This window comes from Phodopus roborovskii, unplaced genomic scaffold (assembly GCF_943737965.1).
Source record: "Phodopus roborovskii unplaced genomic scaffold, PHOROB, whole genome shotgun sequence".
Classification (NCBI taxonomy): Eukaryota; Metazoa; Chordata; class Mammalia; order Rodentia; family Cricetidae; genus Phodopus; species Phodopus roborovskii.
In genome coordinates, this window is record NW_026125562.1 from 3,110,774 (window position 1) to 3,124,929 (window position 14,156).

At 38.2% G+C, this 14,156-nt stretch overlaps 1 protein-coding gene across 5 annotated transcripts in view; it reads right to left on the bottom strand.

Annotated features, from left to right (window-relative positions):
• Wdr47 (WD repeat domain 47) overlaps positions 1-14,156 on the bottom strand; it is a 49,951-nt gene that overhangs the window by 21,658 nt on the left and 14,137 nt on the right. For 2 of the 5 annotated variants that reach the window (XM_051177711.1, XM_051177710.1), the window contains exons 3-7: positions 13,755-13,838; positions 11,590-11,695; positions 7,552-8,354; positions 2,938-3,064; positions 1,609-1,787 (exon numbers count right to left, since the gene is read on the bottom strand). In XM_051177711.1, the coding sequence (XP_051033668.1) occupies positions 1,609-1,787; positions 2,938-3,064; positions 7,552-8,354; positions 11,590-11,695; positions 13,755-13,838 (1,299 nt within the window). The remainder of the gene's footprint in view (positions 1-1,608; positions 1,788-2,937; positions 3,065-7,551; positions 8,355-11,589; positions 11,696-13,754; positions 13,839-14,156) is intronic. The other 3 variants (XM_051177712.1, XM_051177714.1, XM_051177713.1) reach the window with 3 other exon arrangements.

The following is a 14,156-nucleotide window of genomic DNA, read 5'->3' on the forward strand; positions in this document are numbered from 1 at the left end:
CAGGCATATTTCTCTGAATTCAAGGCTAGCCTGGTCTACATAGGGAGTTCCAGGACAAGCTTCAAAGCTACACAGATAGACAGACAGACAGATAAGAAAGCACTCTCCAATGTGACTGTTCAGAGGCCTACTTAGATTGTGAGATCATAAACATTCCCCACATGAAGACTTGCTGATAGGATCAAATGATATACACTCCACTCAGAGTGTCAAGCACACATAACTTCTAACATTGATGAACATGAAGAACTGAGAATAATCACTGTAGCTGTCAATCCATAATTATAATAACTACAACACTTTTCCTACATGCCAGAACTTGTCTAAGTACATATATATTAGATACATACATGCAATCTTCTAACAACCTCTACTCATTTAAATACATATATTCTGGTTTCTTGATTTTTAAAAACTCACATATGCATAATCAATCATTAAAGACAATACAGTTAATAGTTTAAGAAGGAATCATTTTAATATGCTGAATCCAAAAGAATCTACAGGTTGTTTTTTGTTTTGTTTGTTTTTTTTAAGATAGTCTCATTTTGTTGGCCAGTCTGTTCCAAACTTAACTCCTAGGCTCAGATGAGTATCCCACCTTGGCCTCTCAAATAGCTAGAGCTATGTAAATGCATGTCACTATGCCTGGCTGAATCTGGTTTTAAAATAGCATAACTATAAAAATTATAAACACAGTATAGGGCTCACATAAAGAGTTGAACTCATTTACTCCTATGGCACCTGGGGAAAGTGAATGAGCAGACAGAAACTAAGTAGGGGCTGGAGAGTTGGTTCAGCAGTTAAGAGCACTGACTGCTCTTCCACAGGACTGGAGTTCAATTCCCAGCACCTACATGGTGGCTCACAACTGTCTACAGCTCTAGTTCCAGGAGATCCGATGATGACTTCCAGCCTCTGTGAGCACCAGGCATGCACACATAAAATATTAAAGCTTAAAAACAAAAGCAAGGAAACAAAGTCACTTCTCCTATATCTTCATCTACCTTGGGTAAAGTGGGATTCACCTAGCCCACAAGCATCCAGCCTATGGGTGAAACCACCACACTGCAGCTGCAGTTACTTGGGAAGGAGAGACAAAGCTAGATTTTGTAACTGAAAGACATTATGTAATTCTGTATTACATAAAACACTTTTTAAATCTTAAAAATTTCAAACTACATAGAAAGTAGCAGTTACTGGATTTTTTTTTTCTTCTGCTTTTGTTTTTTTGAGGCAGGGTTTCTCTGAATCAATTTGAAGCCTGTCCTGGAACTCACTCTGTAGACCAGGCTGGCCTCGAACTGCCTCTGCCTCCCGAGTGCTGGGACTAAAGGCGTGAACCACCACCACCCAGCTACTAGATGTTTTTTAAAGATTTATTTTATGTGTTTGCCTGCATATATGTTATGCACCCCATTTATATTTGGTGCCCACAAAGGCCAGAAGATGAGTCAGAGTTGGTGGGGAGCCTCTGAGCACCTTGTGGGTGATGATAACTGGACAAGGGTCTCCTATGAGCAACAGCATGTGCTCTTAACTGTGAGCCACACTCCAGCCCCAGCAGTCACCACACACTTTAAATGGCACTACATGAGATCAACAGACCTATTAAGGAACTGTTCGGTGAGATTTTGCTGCTGGTCAGGACCGTCCTCCTGGTTCACGCCTCCTTCGAGTAACATCTGCTGGTATATCTGCCGCTGTTGCTCCTTCTGTTCTAAATGCTGCTGATAGCGTAATCTTTGCCTATAATATTCTTGAAATTGTTCAGTGGAATCTCGAAGCTTAAAAATATTGGAAAAATAATACATATGAACAGACCACTCCTGAATTATGTTTTTACAATATCATCTTTAAATGCTGAATAAAATTATAACTACAAAAATTTAAAAATTACACCACTCTTTGAAAACTAACATTAAGCACATGTGTCTTAATAGTCACAGACTACCAGCTCCTTTACTTTACTCTGTAATAACTGACTGAAATGACTGGTTACTGTGTGTTCCTGACTAGCCCAAAGTCAACATGCAAATGGATGGTTATAACAGTCAGAGAATATGCATATAGATAATGATAAATTTGGTATTACTTAAATCAAATCTCTCACACGACTTATTACCATTTAGTAAAAATATTAACCTTACCAAACATATTTCATACTAAGCATGAAATAGGTTTCTATAGACAGAAACATGTATTTGCCTAAAAATTAGGCTCCAAGTGTTCTTTCATGAGTAAAAACTGGTTTTAAATTCAGCAATCTCAGTATTTCCCATTCATCCATAAATGGGTAGAGATGGGCAAATGGGTAATGATGCCCAGCATCTAAGCCTGACAACCTAAGTTTGATTCTAGAGAGAAGTAACTCCCACAAAACTCTCCCCTGACCTACACATAAGCTCTGTGGCATACACCCACATGCGTGCACACCACACACACCAATAATTAAAAATGTTTTTAAGAGAAAGAAAAAACACATTTAACACCTCTTCTAAGTGGAACAGTACATAAATCTATATTCTATGACATAATACAATTTCCTGTCAGAAACACATAAAAAATGGAACCTTTGACTTAGATAAAAGTATTACTCTATATTATACATTTTAAATTTATTTATTAAATAAATAAAATAGAGAATTATGCCCTTAAAATGAAAAGTAGCCACATTTAATGTAAATTCAATTATTTGAGGCATGAAATATGTGGCATTTTAGATTTTTAATAAATTCCTCTACTTATAAAAAATACATGGCAACTAAACATACTATAAATTACTTGGGGGAGAAGCCAGAAAAAAAGAAGGCAATATCTAAATATCTAAAATCTTTGTACTACTCCCAAGTAAGTATTTTATATTTTATATAAGAAACCCTATTAACTTTTACAAAGAGAATAACTTTGAGGCACATAACAATCAGTAAATATTACCTCATTTTTTTCTTGTTTAGCCGGTACTGGATTCTGTGCTCCATTTGCAGGCTCTTTTTCAAAACTTGAACCCTGGCAGGTGGGCTCACTGCTGACAGGCTGTGGGGCCTCAACAGGCGTATCACTTCTTCCCCCAAAAAAAGAAAGAAAAAGGAAAAAGCAGAGATGGGGTGAAAATAAATAAATACATGCATTTTAGAGGAATTTTCTTGCATTAAAACCGGATATTAAGGATTTAGGATTTATCAACCATACAAAAATAGATGTCTTTTCTTAACTACATAAAATATTTTCAAAATACAGAACATGCTTAGAGAGGAGGTACCTGTTATTGAGACAGGGCCTTGTTGTGTGGTCTCAAACTTCTGAGCTCAAGAGATCCTCAGCTTCCCACAAACCAAACCCACAGCTATGTACGCCATGATTCTCAGCTCTTACCACAGCTGCAGGTGTGTGCTGTCAAGATCCTCAGATCCACACACACACAGCTATAGGTGTGTGCAGTCATGATCCTCAGTTCTCACACATCTGCAGGTGTGTGCTATCATGATCCTCAGATCTCACACACAGCTGCAGGTGTGTGCAGTCATGATCCTCAGTTCTCACACAGATGCAGGTGTGTGCTGTCATGACCCTCAGTTCTCACACAGCTGCAGGTGTGTGCTGTCATGCCCCTCAGGTCTCACACACAGCTGCAGGTGTGTGCAGTCATGATCCTCAGTTCTCACACACAGCTGCAGGTATGTGCTGTCATGATCCTCAGTTCTCACACACAGCTGCAGGTGTGTGCAGTCATGACCCTCAGTTCTCACACACAGCTGCAGGTGTGTGCTGTCACACCCAGATAAGACAAACATTTACTCAGGAAGCAGGATCTCTAACCTAATATCAGTAGCATGTGTTTTCAAGAAATTAATTTTCATTCTTTGTGGCCCAGACTCATCTATAAACTAGGTAGGCTGGAGGATTTCATACCTATATTCTCTTTATGAAATATGAATTGTGATTTTATTACTCAAATATTTGCTTTTCCCTCTCATATGTTTCTTTAGTTTTAATACTTTAGATTTTATGAGGAGACTTTCCTTGGCTTATTTACACTGAACATGAAAGCAAAACAGATCTTTTCACTTCGATGGGAGATGGCATTCTATAAATACGGTTCTCTTATTGGTTAATGAATAAAGCACTGTTGGCCAATAGGAAAGCAAGATAGGCGGGACTAGTAGACAAGGAGGATACTGGAAGATGTAGGAGGAGGAGTTAAGATGTAGAGACTTGAGAGGAAGAGGTCCAAACCCTCTCTCCAGCAAGATAAGACCACATAGAAACACTTAGATGAATAGAAATGGGTTAATAGTTAAGACAGAGCTAGCCAATAAGAAATGCTAGTAACAGGCCAACAGCTTTATATCTCTAATACAGAGCGGCTCTTTGGTTATTTGGGGCTGACGCAACTGTGGGACCAGGCTGGTGGGAAAACTACTTATAACACCACTTCTTAAAAAAAAAAAAAAAGTTGAGTTTCTCTATATAGCCCTGGCTGTCCTGGGACTCAGTATGTAAACCAAGCTGGCCTCAAAACAGAGATCCACCTGCATCTGCCTCCCAAGTGCTGGAATTCAAGGTGCACACCATTATGCCTAGGCTATCTTTCCACATTTTTAATAAATGATCTTTTTAATGGCATAATTTGGGGATTTTATGGAAGATTATTCCTAATACGCTTTTTAAAATACTTAACATTTTCTGCTTTTCATAAATCTCAAAAATGTTAATAGCAACCCAGGTGTGATGATGCAAACCTCTAATCCCAGCACTTAGACGACAGAAGCAAGTTGGTCTCTATGAGTTTGAAGCCAGCTTGCTCTACCCAGGCCAGCCAAAGCTACATACCTTGTTTCACGGGAAAAAAAGAAAAATGTCATCTGAAGATATGAATACCAGATATATACCCAGATTTACCTGTTGCTACCATGGAAACAACTACAGAAGTTAAATGACCTTTCACTTTAAAGAATTTAATTATACAGTACTGACCTCTCTAGGCAGAGTATATAAGGACATATCAATACACAGTTTTGGGGATCAGGAAGACAACATTAGACAGTCATTGTCACAAAGGAACCCTTTACTTAGGAGCTTGTCCTTCTGACTACCTAAGTCTGTGTGCATGTGTAAGAATGTTTACTATATTTCTATAAATTACTAACAACCATGATAAGTGCTGCCACACAACAAACTATAGTTTAAAGAAAAATGTATGGTATCAGGACAAAACCAGACAGAGGCCAACAGATAGACTAGAGGACCAAGAAATAAACCCACACAGCTACAGCTAATTCTCTGGCAAAGAAGCCAACACATGTTGGAGAAAAGACAGCACGGGGGAAACTGGATTTCCACATGTAGATGAGTGAAACTAAATCCATGTATCTCTCTTTTTTCAGTTTTCCTTTTATTTCACATGCATTGGTATTCTGCCTGCATGTATGTCTGTATGAAGGTGTCAGATACCATGGAACTAGAGTTAGACAATTGTGAGGTGTTATGTGGGTGCTGGGGATTGAACCTGGATCCTCTGGAAGAGCAGCATATGCTCTTAACTGCTGAGCCATCTTTCTGGCCCTATATATCTCATCTTGCACAAAAATCAATTTAAAGTGGATAAAAGTTCTTACATAAGATTTGAAACTTTTAAAAGAAAATAAACAGGCAAAAGCAAAGACTTTTGAAAGGACTCCAGTCACACAGAAAATAATCCCAAAAACTAGAAAAAAGGAGATTACACAAAATTAAAAGGATTCTGTAGAACATATGAACTGGGAAAAAGTTCTGCCAATTATAAATCAAAAAAAGGAAATAATATCTAGAATATAGAAGGAGTTACAAAAATTAAACACTAAAGAAAAAAATTCATCAAAGCAATAAATCACCTAATGACTGAACAGACAATTCTCAAGAAATACAAATAGTCAATAATATTATACAAAGTGTTCAATGTCCTTAGTCATCACAGACATGAAAACAGAATCGCTCTGAGATTCTACCTCATCTCCAGTGAGAATGGCTATCATCAAGGAAACAAATAATGACTAAAGCTGGCATGAATGTGGGGAAAGAAGGACCCATAATTCATTGTTGGAATCAAGATGGAAGCTTATCAAAACACTAAAAATAGAACTACCAAGTAACCCAACCATAGAACTCTCCTGAGTAGGTACCCAAAGGTTCCCAGTCACCACATCACAGAGATTCTTGCACAGTCATGTTTCTATACAACTACGCAACTCACAACAGTGAGGAAACGGAATAAACCTGGATGACTACCAACAGAGGAGTGGATGAAGAAAATGTATGACACACACACGGAGGGGTGTTTTATGGCCATTTTATTTATTCCTGTACATATGTAATATGCTTTTGATAATTTGTATTTCTGATAATGTTATACATATAAAATGCCTGAGATCATTTCTCACAGCAATTACCTCTCTTATCCCTTCTCTCACTTGCTGACTTGCTTCTCCTCAACTAGTCTCCCTCCTATTCCCTCTTTTCTTTTTGTGCAGGTAGCTACAACTGCTATGAGCTGGGGACTGGGATGGCTATGCTACTTCCAGAAAACAGTGTTTCAAGGCGCTCCTCTCCTTCCTTAACAACCCAGCCTCCACCCACCTCTGGTGATGTTTCTTGGGCCCTGAAGGAGGTATAAACGTTCCATTTAGGACTAAGCACTCAACCATTTATTCTCAGTACTTCGGCCATTTGTGAGTCATGCTCAGCTAAAACAAGCTTTTCTGACCCAGGCAGCATTGTTCTATCAGTGTAAACATAAACATTCAGAGGACATTTTGACTAGATGTCCATTTAGCAAAAACCATTTAGCAAAAAAAGGAGTATATTTTCCTTTGGGACCTGGAACTTCCCCAGCCACAGGCTTAGTAGCAGGCATGTATTCCCTCCAATAGCATGGGCCTGTAATCCAGTCAGAAAGCAACTGGTTGTCCCCAAAACAATCTTGCCATTAGTACACCAATGGGCACATCTTGCCTTGCAGGTCAGAGTCCACAATGAGACTTAAAACATAAAGAAAATGAAATGATAATATTCAGGAAAAGGGATACACCTGGAAATTATTGTATTAAATGAAATAAATCAGACCAGAAAGACCAAAACCACATTTTCTAACATAAGGAGGACCTATTTAGGATTATATTTATGTATATTGTATATGATTAGGTCATCAAATTAGAAAGGGGATCATGACAGGGAGGAAGGTATCTTACGGAAGGGGAGAAAAGAGAGGAAACAAAACACATGTGCATGAAAACACAGAGAGGTCTACCTGAGGGAGGAAGAGGAGCCAGTCAGAAGGGCAGGGGAATGGAGGAGCACAGTGAAGAAGGAGACCAATCAGAACAAAGTAAGAACGGCATGTATATAAAAGTATGTGCCACTATGAAACCCATTACTTTATAAGCTAACTTTAACCCATTACTTTATAAAACTAAATTTAAAACTATAAATGCTGAACACCAAGAGCATTTGCATGCACACACTACAGACAACTTAGAATTGATAATTTCCTAATTCTTATGAGCAAAAACCTACCGTTCAGGAGATTCTTCATAGATACTGTGACATTCTGTATTCTCCAGCATGAGGCTTCTGCTAAGGTTTTGTACTCCTGGATAATGGAAGTTAGCAAAGGAGTGTGACATTGGAGAAGTTTTGTTCCCAAGATCTGAGATTCTCTTATCATGACTGGTCAATCCACATGTGAGGCCATCTAAAGCAGGATTCAGGGAGCGAGTCATATAGGCATCAGCTGACTGAGGTCTTCTCATTGGTGAGGATGGGTAGGGAGAGAGTTTGCTGATAAGAGGAGTCAAGAGATCAGCATATGCAGCTTTTGTAGGCTTCAGGAGTTTGTCAACATGAATATTAAGCATTTTCTGTTCAAATGCACAAGAAAAGACTGAAGAAGGGAGATTCTGAAGCCAAGACAATAAACTCAGATCTAAATCATCACAACCGTTGCCACATAAGAGGTCAATGCCAAGAAGTACTTCACTTTCTGTAATTTCTTCACCAGTTGCTTTACTCTGACAAAATTCTACACAGCATTCATAAAGTAAGCCCTTCATAACGAGTTGGAATAAGCGATTGTTACTTGCTTTAAAGCCAGCCTCGCTTAGCTTCCTGTCAGCAGGGATGAACTCTGCAACCATGACACAGACCTCTTCAAAGCAATGAACTCGTGCAGTGCTGGGATTCCAGTCCTTAAATTCAGCATGATTGGTCAGGCGAGGCAAAGTGAGGAGCAGGCAGAGCTTGCTGTAATCATCTTTAGAAGGACAGTACTCCTCTAGCGCATGTAGACACTGGACAGCTTCCTGCATGGTAAATTCCAACTAAAAAATATAAAGGATGACTATAAAAAGAGGTGAAAGGCAACTGGCCACCTTAAAATGAAACGTGAAAGCTGAGAGTATAAAAGATAAATTTTGGTGCCAGAGAACATACATACAATTTGCAGAATGTGTAATAATTTTTAATTGATAATGTTTTCACAGCTTAAAAAATGAAGAATTTGGTTTATTACCAAATTAACATTTTACCTATAAAAACCTATAAAAACAATCAGACTTAAAAATTTTAATTTCCAACTATTTATTCTTTACTTTCATTTTGCTAATGTGATTAGATACAGGGCCTCCACATCTTAGCTCAGGCTGGTCTGAACTTAAGCTCCTTCTGTCTCAGTCTTACAAATATGATTATAGTTGAGAGCCACCATGGCCAGCAAAAGCAAAAACCAAAGGATGTCAATAGTTTGTCTGAAAACCATGATTGTTTGGTTTATCCCAAATGTAAAAGAGCCATTTTCTTAGTCTCAACTTATCTTAGAATAAATTCATATGAGGACAGAAAGCAAATTCACAAAGGTGACATTTATAGTTATTACTACAAAAACAACAGAAATAGAACAAAAGAAAGCTTAGATTAGATGACTGACAACAATGTGTATACTAAATATTGTCAGATACCTTGTGAGCATGTCCAACCTTCAGCCTGTGAGGTACTTATGTGCCCCAGGTTATCTATAAATATGGCCTAACTCAAAAAATATAAACTTGGCCGAGTGGTGGTCCCAGCACTTGGGAAGCAGAGGCAGGCAGATCAATGTGAGTTCAAGGCCAGCCTAGTACCAAAGCTACACAGAGAAACCCTGTCTTGGAAAAAAAAAAAAAAATGTAAACTTGCTTTTAATCCTAGCACTCCTGAGGCAGAGGCAGGCAGATTTCTTGTGAGTTGGAGGACAGCCTGGTCTACAAAGTAAGTTCCAGAACAACCAGGGCTGTTACACAAAGAAACCCTGTCTCTAGAAAAAACAAAACAAACAAACTAAAAAAAAAAAAAAAAACCAAAAAACAATAACAACAAACTGACTTAAAACATTGAGGGGTTTTTTTTCCCTTTCAACTCAATTTTGCAGTCCTTAAGTGTAAGCATTGTAGATGTCCCAATGTCAAAAGGCTGGACATGCCTGATAGAATTTAACTATTTTGGACCATCTTACATATGAGAGAAATTAGGATACAGATTTAATCAACTGGTTAGTGATAAATTCAAAATAACAAGTTGAGGTATTTAACTTGTTCCAATGTCTTTCCTACTTATGGACATCATTATCTGGCAAAAATTGCTCCATCATGAAAAAAGTTCCCATTGTAATATCCTTTAGGGTTAGCTATGATCTGAGTATCTGTGTTCCCCATAGTTGGTTGTAGGTATAGCTCAGTGGATAACAGCATTCACTACACAGGCATAAGACATGAGTTCAAATCCTTAGATCCACAGGCCAGCAAGATGGCTCAGTGGGTAAAAGGGCTTGCTACCAAATCTTGAGTTTAAAACCCTGGATCCACACAGTGAAAGAAGAGAAGTAACTCAAATTGTCTTCTGATCTCCACACATGTGGAACACACACACACACACACACACACACACACACACACACACACACACACAGGCTAGATGGCTCAGTGGCTAAGAGTGGGCATTGCTATTCACAGGACCTGAGTTTTGATCCCAGGATCCATGTCCAATGGTTCACAACCACTGGTAACTCCAGCTCTAAGGAATACAATACTCGCTTCTAGCCATCACAGAAAACTGCATTCATGTACACACAACCACACACAGATATGCATGTCTACACATAAATAAAAATAATTCTTTAAACTAACTTTCTGGATGGCAAGGTGGCTCTTGGGAGAATAGCACTTTCCACATAAGCCTGATAACCTGTGTTTAATCCTCAGAACCCACAGTGGGAGGAGAGAACAGACTTTAAAAGTTTTTCTTAGACCTCCCATGTTTACCACAAAGCTCTGTCATGCACATGCACACACACACATGCATGCACACACTCACACCATTCACACAAAAATAAACAAGTGAAGCTTCCTAGGACTGGAGATAGAGCTCAGTTAGTAGAGTGCTTGCCTGAGACACGTGAGACACTGGGTTCAATCCCCAGTACTAAATAAATGAATGTAACTTTTTAACCCAAATATACTTTATAGTATTGAATTTAAGTCATAAAACCAAGCACTCCATTAAAAAACAACCTGGAAGCCAGGGCATGAAGGTGCTGCCCGTAAATTCAGCATTTGGGAAAATCAATATGGAGGCAGGGTGTGAGATTAAAGACGTGCACTAGGGAGGCAGAGGCAAGTAGATTTCTGTGAGTTTGAGGTCAACCTAGTCTATGTAGTGAGTTGCAAGCTAGCCAGAGTTACAAAGTGAGACTCTGTCTCAAACAAACAAACAAACAACCTTAGTTTGGTTCCTGGGACCCAGATGGTAGAAAGAGTCCTGCAAGCTGTCCTCCAACCTTCATATACTCTCACCATGAAGTGTGTGACACCCCCCCAGAAAATAAATTAATAGTAAAGTTTTTAAAGCTTGATCAACTCTGAAATATAAAATATTTAGCCAAGATTTAATCATTTATATAAAAATAAGAAGCATCAGGGGGAAAAGGCAGGAAGAGCTTACAGGTCTTCTTCCTGTTATAAGCTGTCAACGCCAGCCTGGGCTACATGGAACCTGCCTTTTTTCTTTCTTTTAGGTGCATGAATGTTTTACCTGAATGCCATGTATGTGCATATGTGTACCCTAGGAGGCCAGAAGAGGGTGCTAAATCCCTGGGAACTGGAGTTACAGATGGTCATGAGCCATCATGTAGATGTTGGGAACCAACATCTTCTTTTAACAAAGAAGAGAGCTTAGAGAGATGGCTCCATAACCCTTCCCCAGGCCTTGCCTCGAGGGAACAAGGAAGTGTGGACACCTATGAGGGTTCTCTGGCCTCCGTGTGCATACACACACGTACACCTCACCTATATGTATACACAAACCTGGTCTAACCTACCTTAAAGAAGAATATACTCTTGAAGTATTCACACAGCACCTTGATTTAAATCACAGAGCAAGTTTAAAAGGGCTATAGATTGAAAGTACTACAACTGCAAAACTATGGATCTTGCTTCATCACAGCTCCTAAAACTTTGAAAACTCATGACAATAATCTTCTGGTTCAGTGAATAAAATAACTGAAAGCAAGACTAGGGCGCAAACCTTCAGGAATAAAAATCTTACATGCTGGGGCTCATCTTCTGCAGACATTGCATTGTTAACACACAAAGCTTCTAGAAACTTCTGCTTGAGGATAATATAACGAAACCTATGAAAGAAAAAAACATTAAAATAATTAAACAGTTGAATGACACCAGGCATGGTATCATATATCTATACTTGGACTCGGGAGGGTAGATGAGGAATATGAGATGGAAACCAACCTGAGCTATATGGCAAAACACTATCTTAAAAGGAAAGAGTAATAACAATGTCAAATATTAGAGAAGAAACCTAAGCTTCTGAAACGCAGAAGGCACAATTTATTTCAGGCAGACTAAACCCATGATTCTGCACAAGCCAGGCATACATTCTTTTTATGTGTTTGTTTGTTTGTTTGTTCAAAACAGGGTTTCTCTGTGTAACAGTCCTGGCTGTTCTGAAACTCACTTTGTAGACTAGTCTATCCTTGAACTCATAGAGATCCATCTGTCTCTGCCTCCTGAGTGTTAGGGTTAAAGGCGTGCAACACCACCTCCCAGCACCAGGCATATATTCTATCACTGAGCTAGAGCACCACTCTGGCCATTTTGTTTCACAAATGGCCAAACTGGGCCAGTAAGATGGCTGCACAGGTAAAGATGCTGCCTACCACACCTGAAGACCTAAGTTTGAGCCCCAAACCCCAACATGGTGGAGAGCAAAAATCAACTGCTTTAAGTCATCCTCTGAACTTCATGTGTGCACTGCAGAATGTACATGTGTGTATGTATACCCATACAATTACATGTTTTTAAAGGCATCACTTATTATTTTAAAAGAAACCTAAAAAAACATAATTTTCCAGTAATTGACAAATGAACTTAGAAATTACTGTGAGTAAATTTGGGATCTTGAGAAACAGCTCAGCAGGTAAGAGCACTTGCTGCTCTTGCAAAGGATCCAGGTTCAATTCCCAGAAACTACATGGATGCTTACAACTTTTGTAACTCCAGTTCCAGATGATATGGCACATTTTTCTGATCTCCACAGGCACCAGACACACATAATATACATACATACATACATGCAGGCAATACATTCATAAACAAAAATTTAAAAGTCTAAAAAATTTTTAATAAAGTAAAACTGCTTTCAGAAAACTCTTAAAATATTTTACTAAGATCCTTATCATAGTGAAGTCATACCTGATATAATTCTAATCACAAAGAAATAGTATTAATCGCTATGTAGTGAGTTTGAGACCAGCTTCTGTCTCAAAAAACAGCAACAACAACAAAAAAAAGCATTAAAAAGAGCAAAAAGGTATAGTTCTAAGAATATCTTAAAATAACCATAGACTTAAATTTTAAAAAAAAATTGAGTAAAATTATGTATTGGTGGTGGTAGTAGTGCTTGCTTCTAATCCCAGCACTCAGGAGGCAGAGGCAGGTGGATCTCTGAGTTCAAGGCCAGCTTGTCTACAGAGCAAGTTCCACCAGTGCTTCACAGAGAAACCCTCTCTCAAAAAAATCAAAACAAAAATTTTATTTACTTATCTATATGTATGTGCACCATATGCATGCCCGGTGCCGATGGAGCTCAGAAGATCAGAAGATGGTAGACTGTCAGGAGTGCCTCAAGTAAAGACAGAAGGTATGAAAGCAACAGTAGTTCAGATAAATAAACCAGTAAGAGCAAAGAGTCATCAAAAAAAAAAAAAACTTCAGCAAACTCTAAGCAGAAAATGTACAACCAACCAACAAATGAATTAAAAAACAAAACAAAACAAAACAAAAAAAACCACTTAATAATCAAACTGCTAAAAACCAATGATAAAGCATAAAATTTAAAGGCAGCCAGAGAAGGGGAGCAAAGAACCACATTGGTTACACTAGGAGAATCAGGGCCAAAATTACTGCTGGCTGCTCAGTAAACAATGAAGCAAGAGTCGACAGAAAGTCATCTCTGAAGACTGCACTGATACCTCTTTGTATACACACTACTGACTGAGTAAATCTGCATTTTCAACTCACAAAGACTTTACGAACTGTAACATGTAAATCATCCTATGGATCCCGTGTGTGCTGCTGCATAGGAAGGCTACATCTTACATGTGTTTATTGTTCTATTTTGATGCTAGGCTACTACCAATGACAAGACACTAAACCTTTAAAATAAAATCCTACCGTTTTTTGTCAAATTTTTCCATACATTCTAGAGGTTGAATGAACTGAAGAACTTCATCCCATTGGCCATCCAGAATTAACTGCCTAAATAAAGAAAACCCAGAATGCTAATCAATTCAGGTCACACTAACAGATGACAGAGCAGATGACAAAATAGACTTTAAAAGCAAATAATGAGATTAACCTCTGATTCTTCAAACATTAGCAGTATTCTTTTACAATAATAATGTCTTATTTTGAATTTATGATCACAGTAAATTTATATAAAGGATGAGCAGAAGGACTTTCATAAGATTATCAATACTTTATTTAAAAAATATTAATAACCAATCACAATATATATCACTGTAGTTTTATAAAGGGATGTTTTAGTCTTTAAAAGGAAGAAAACACAATTTCAAA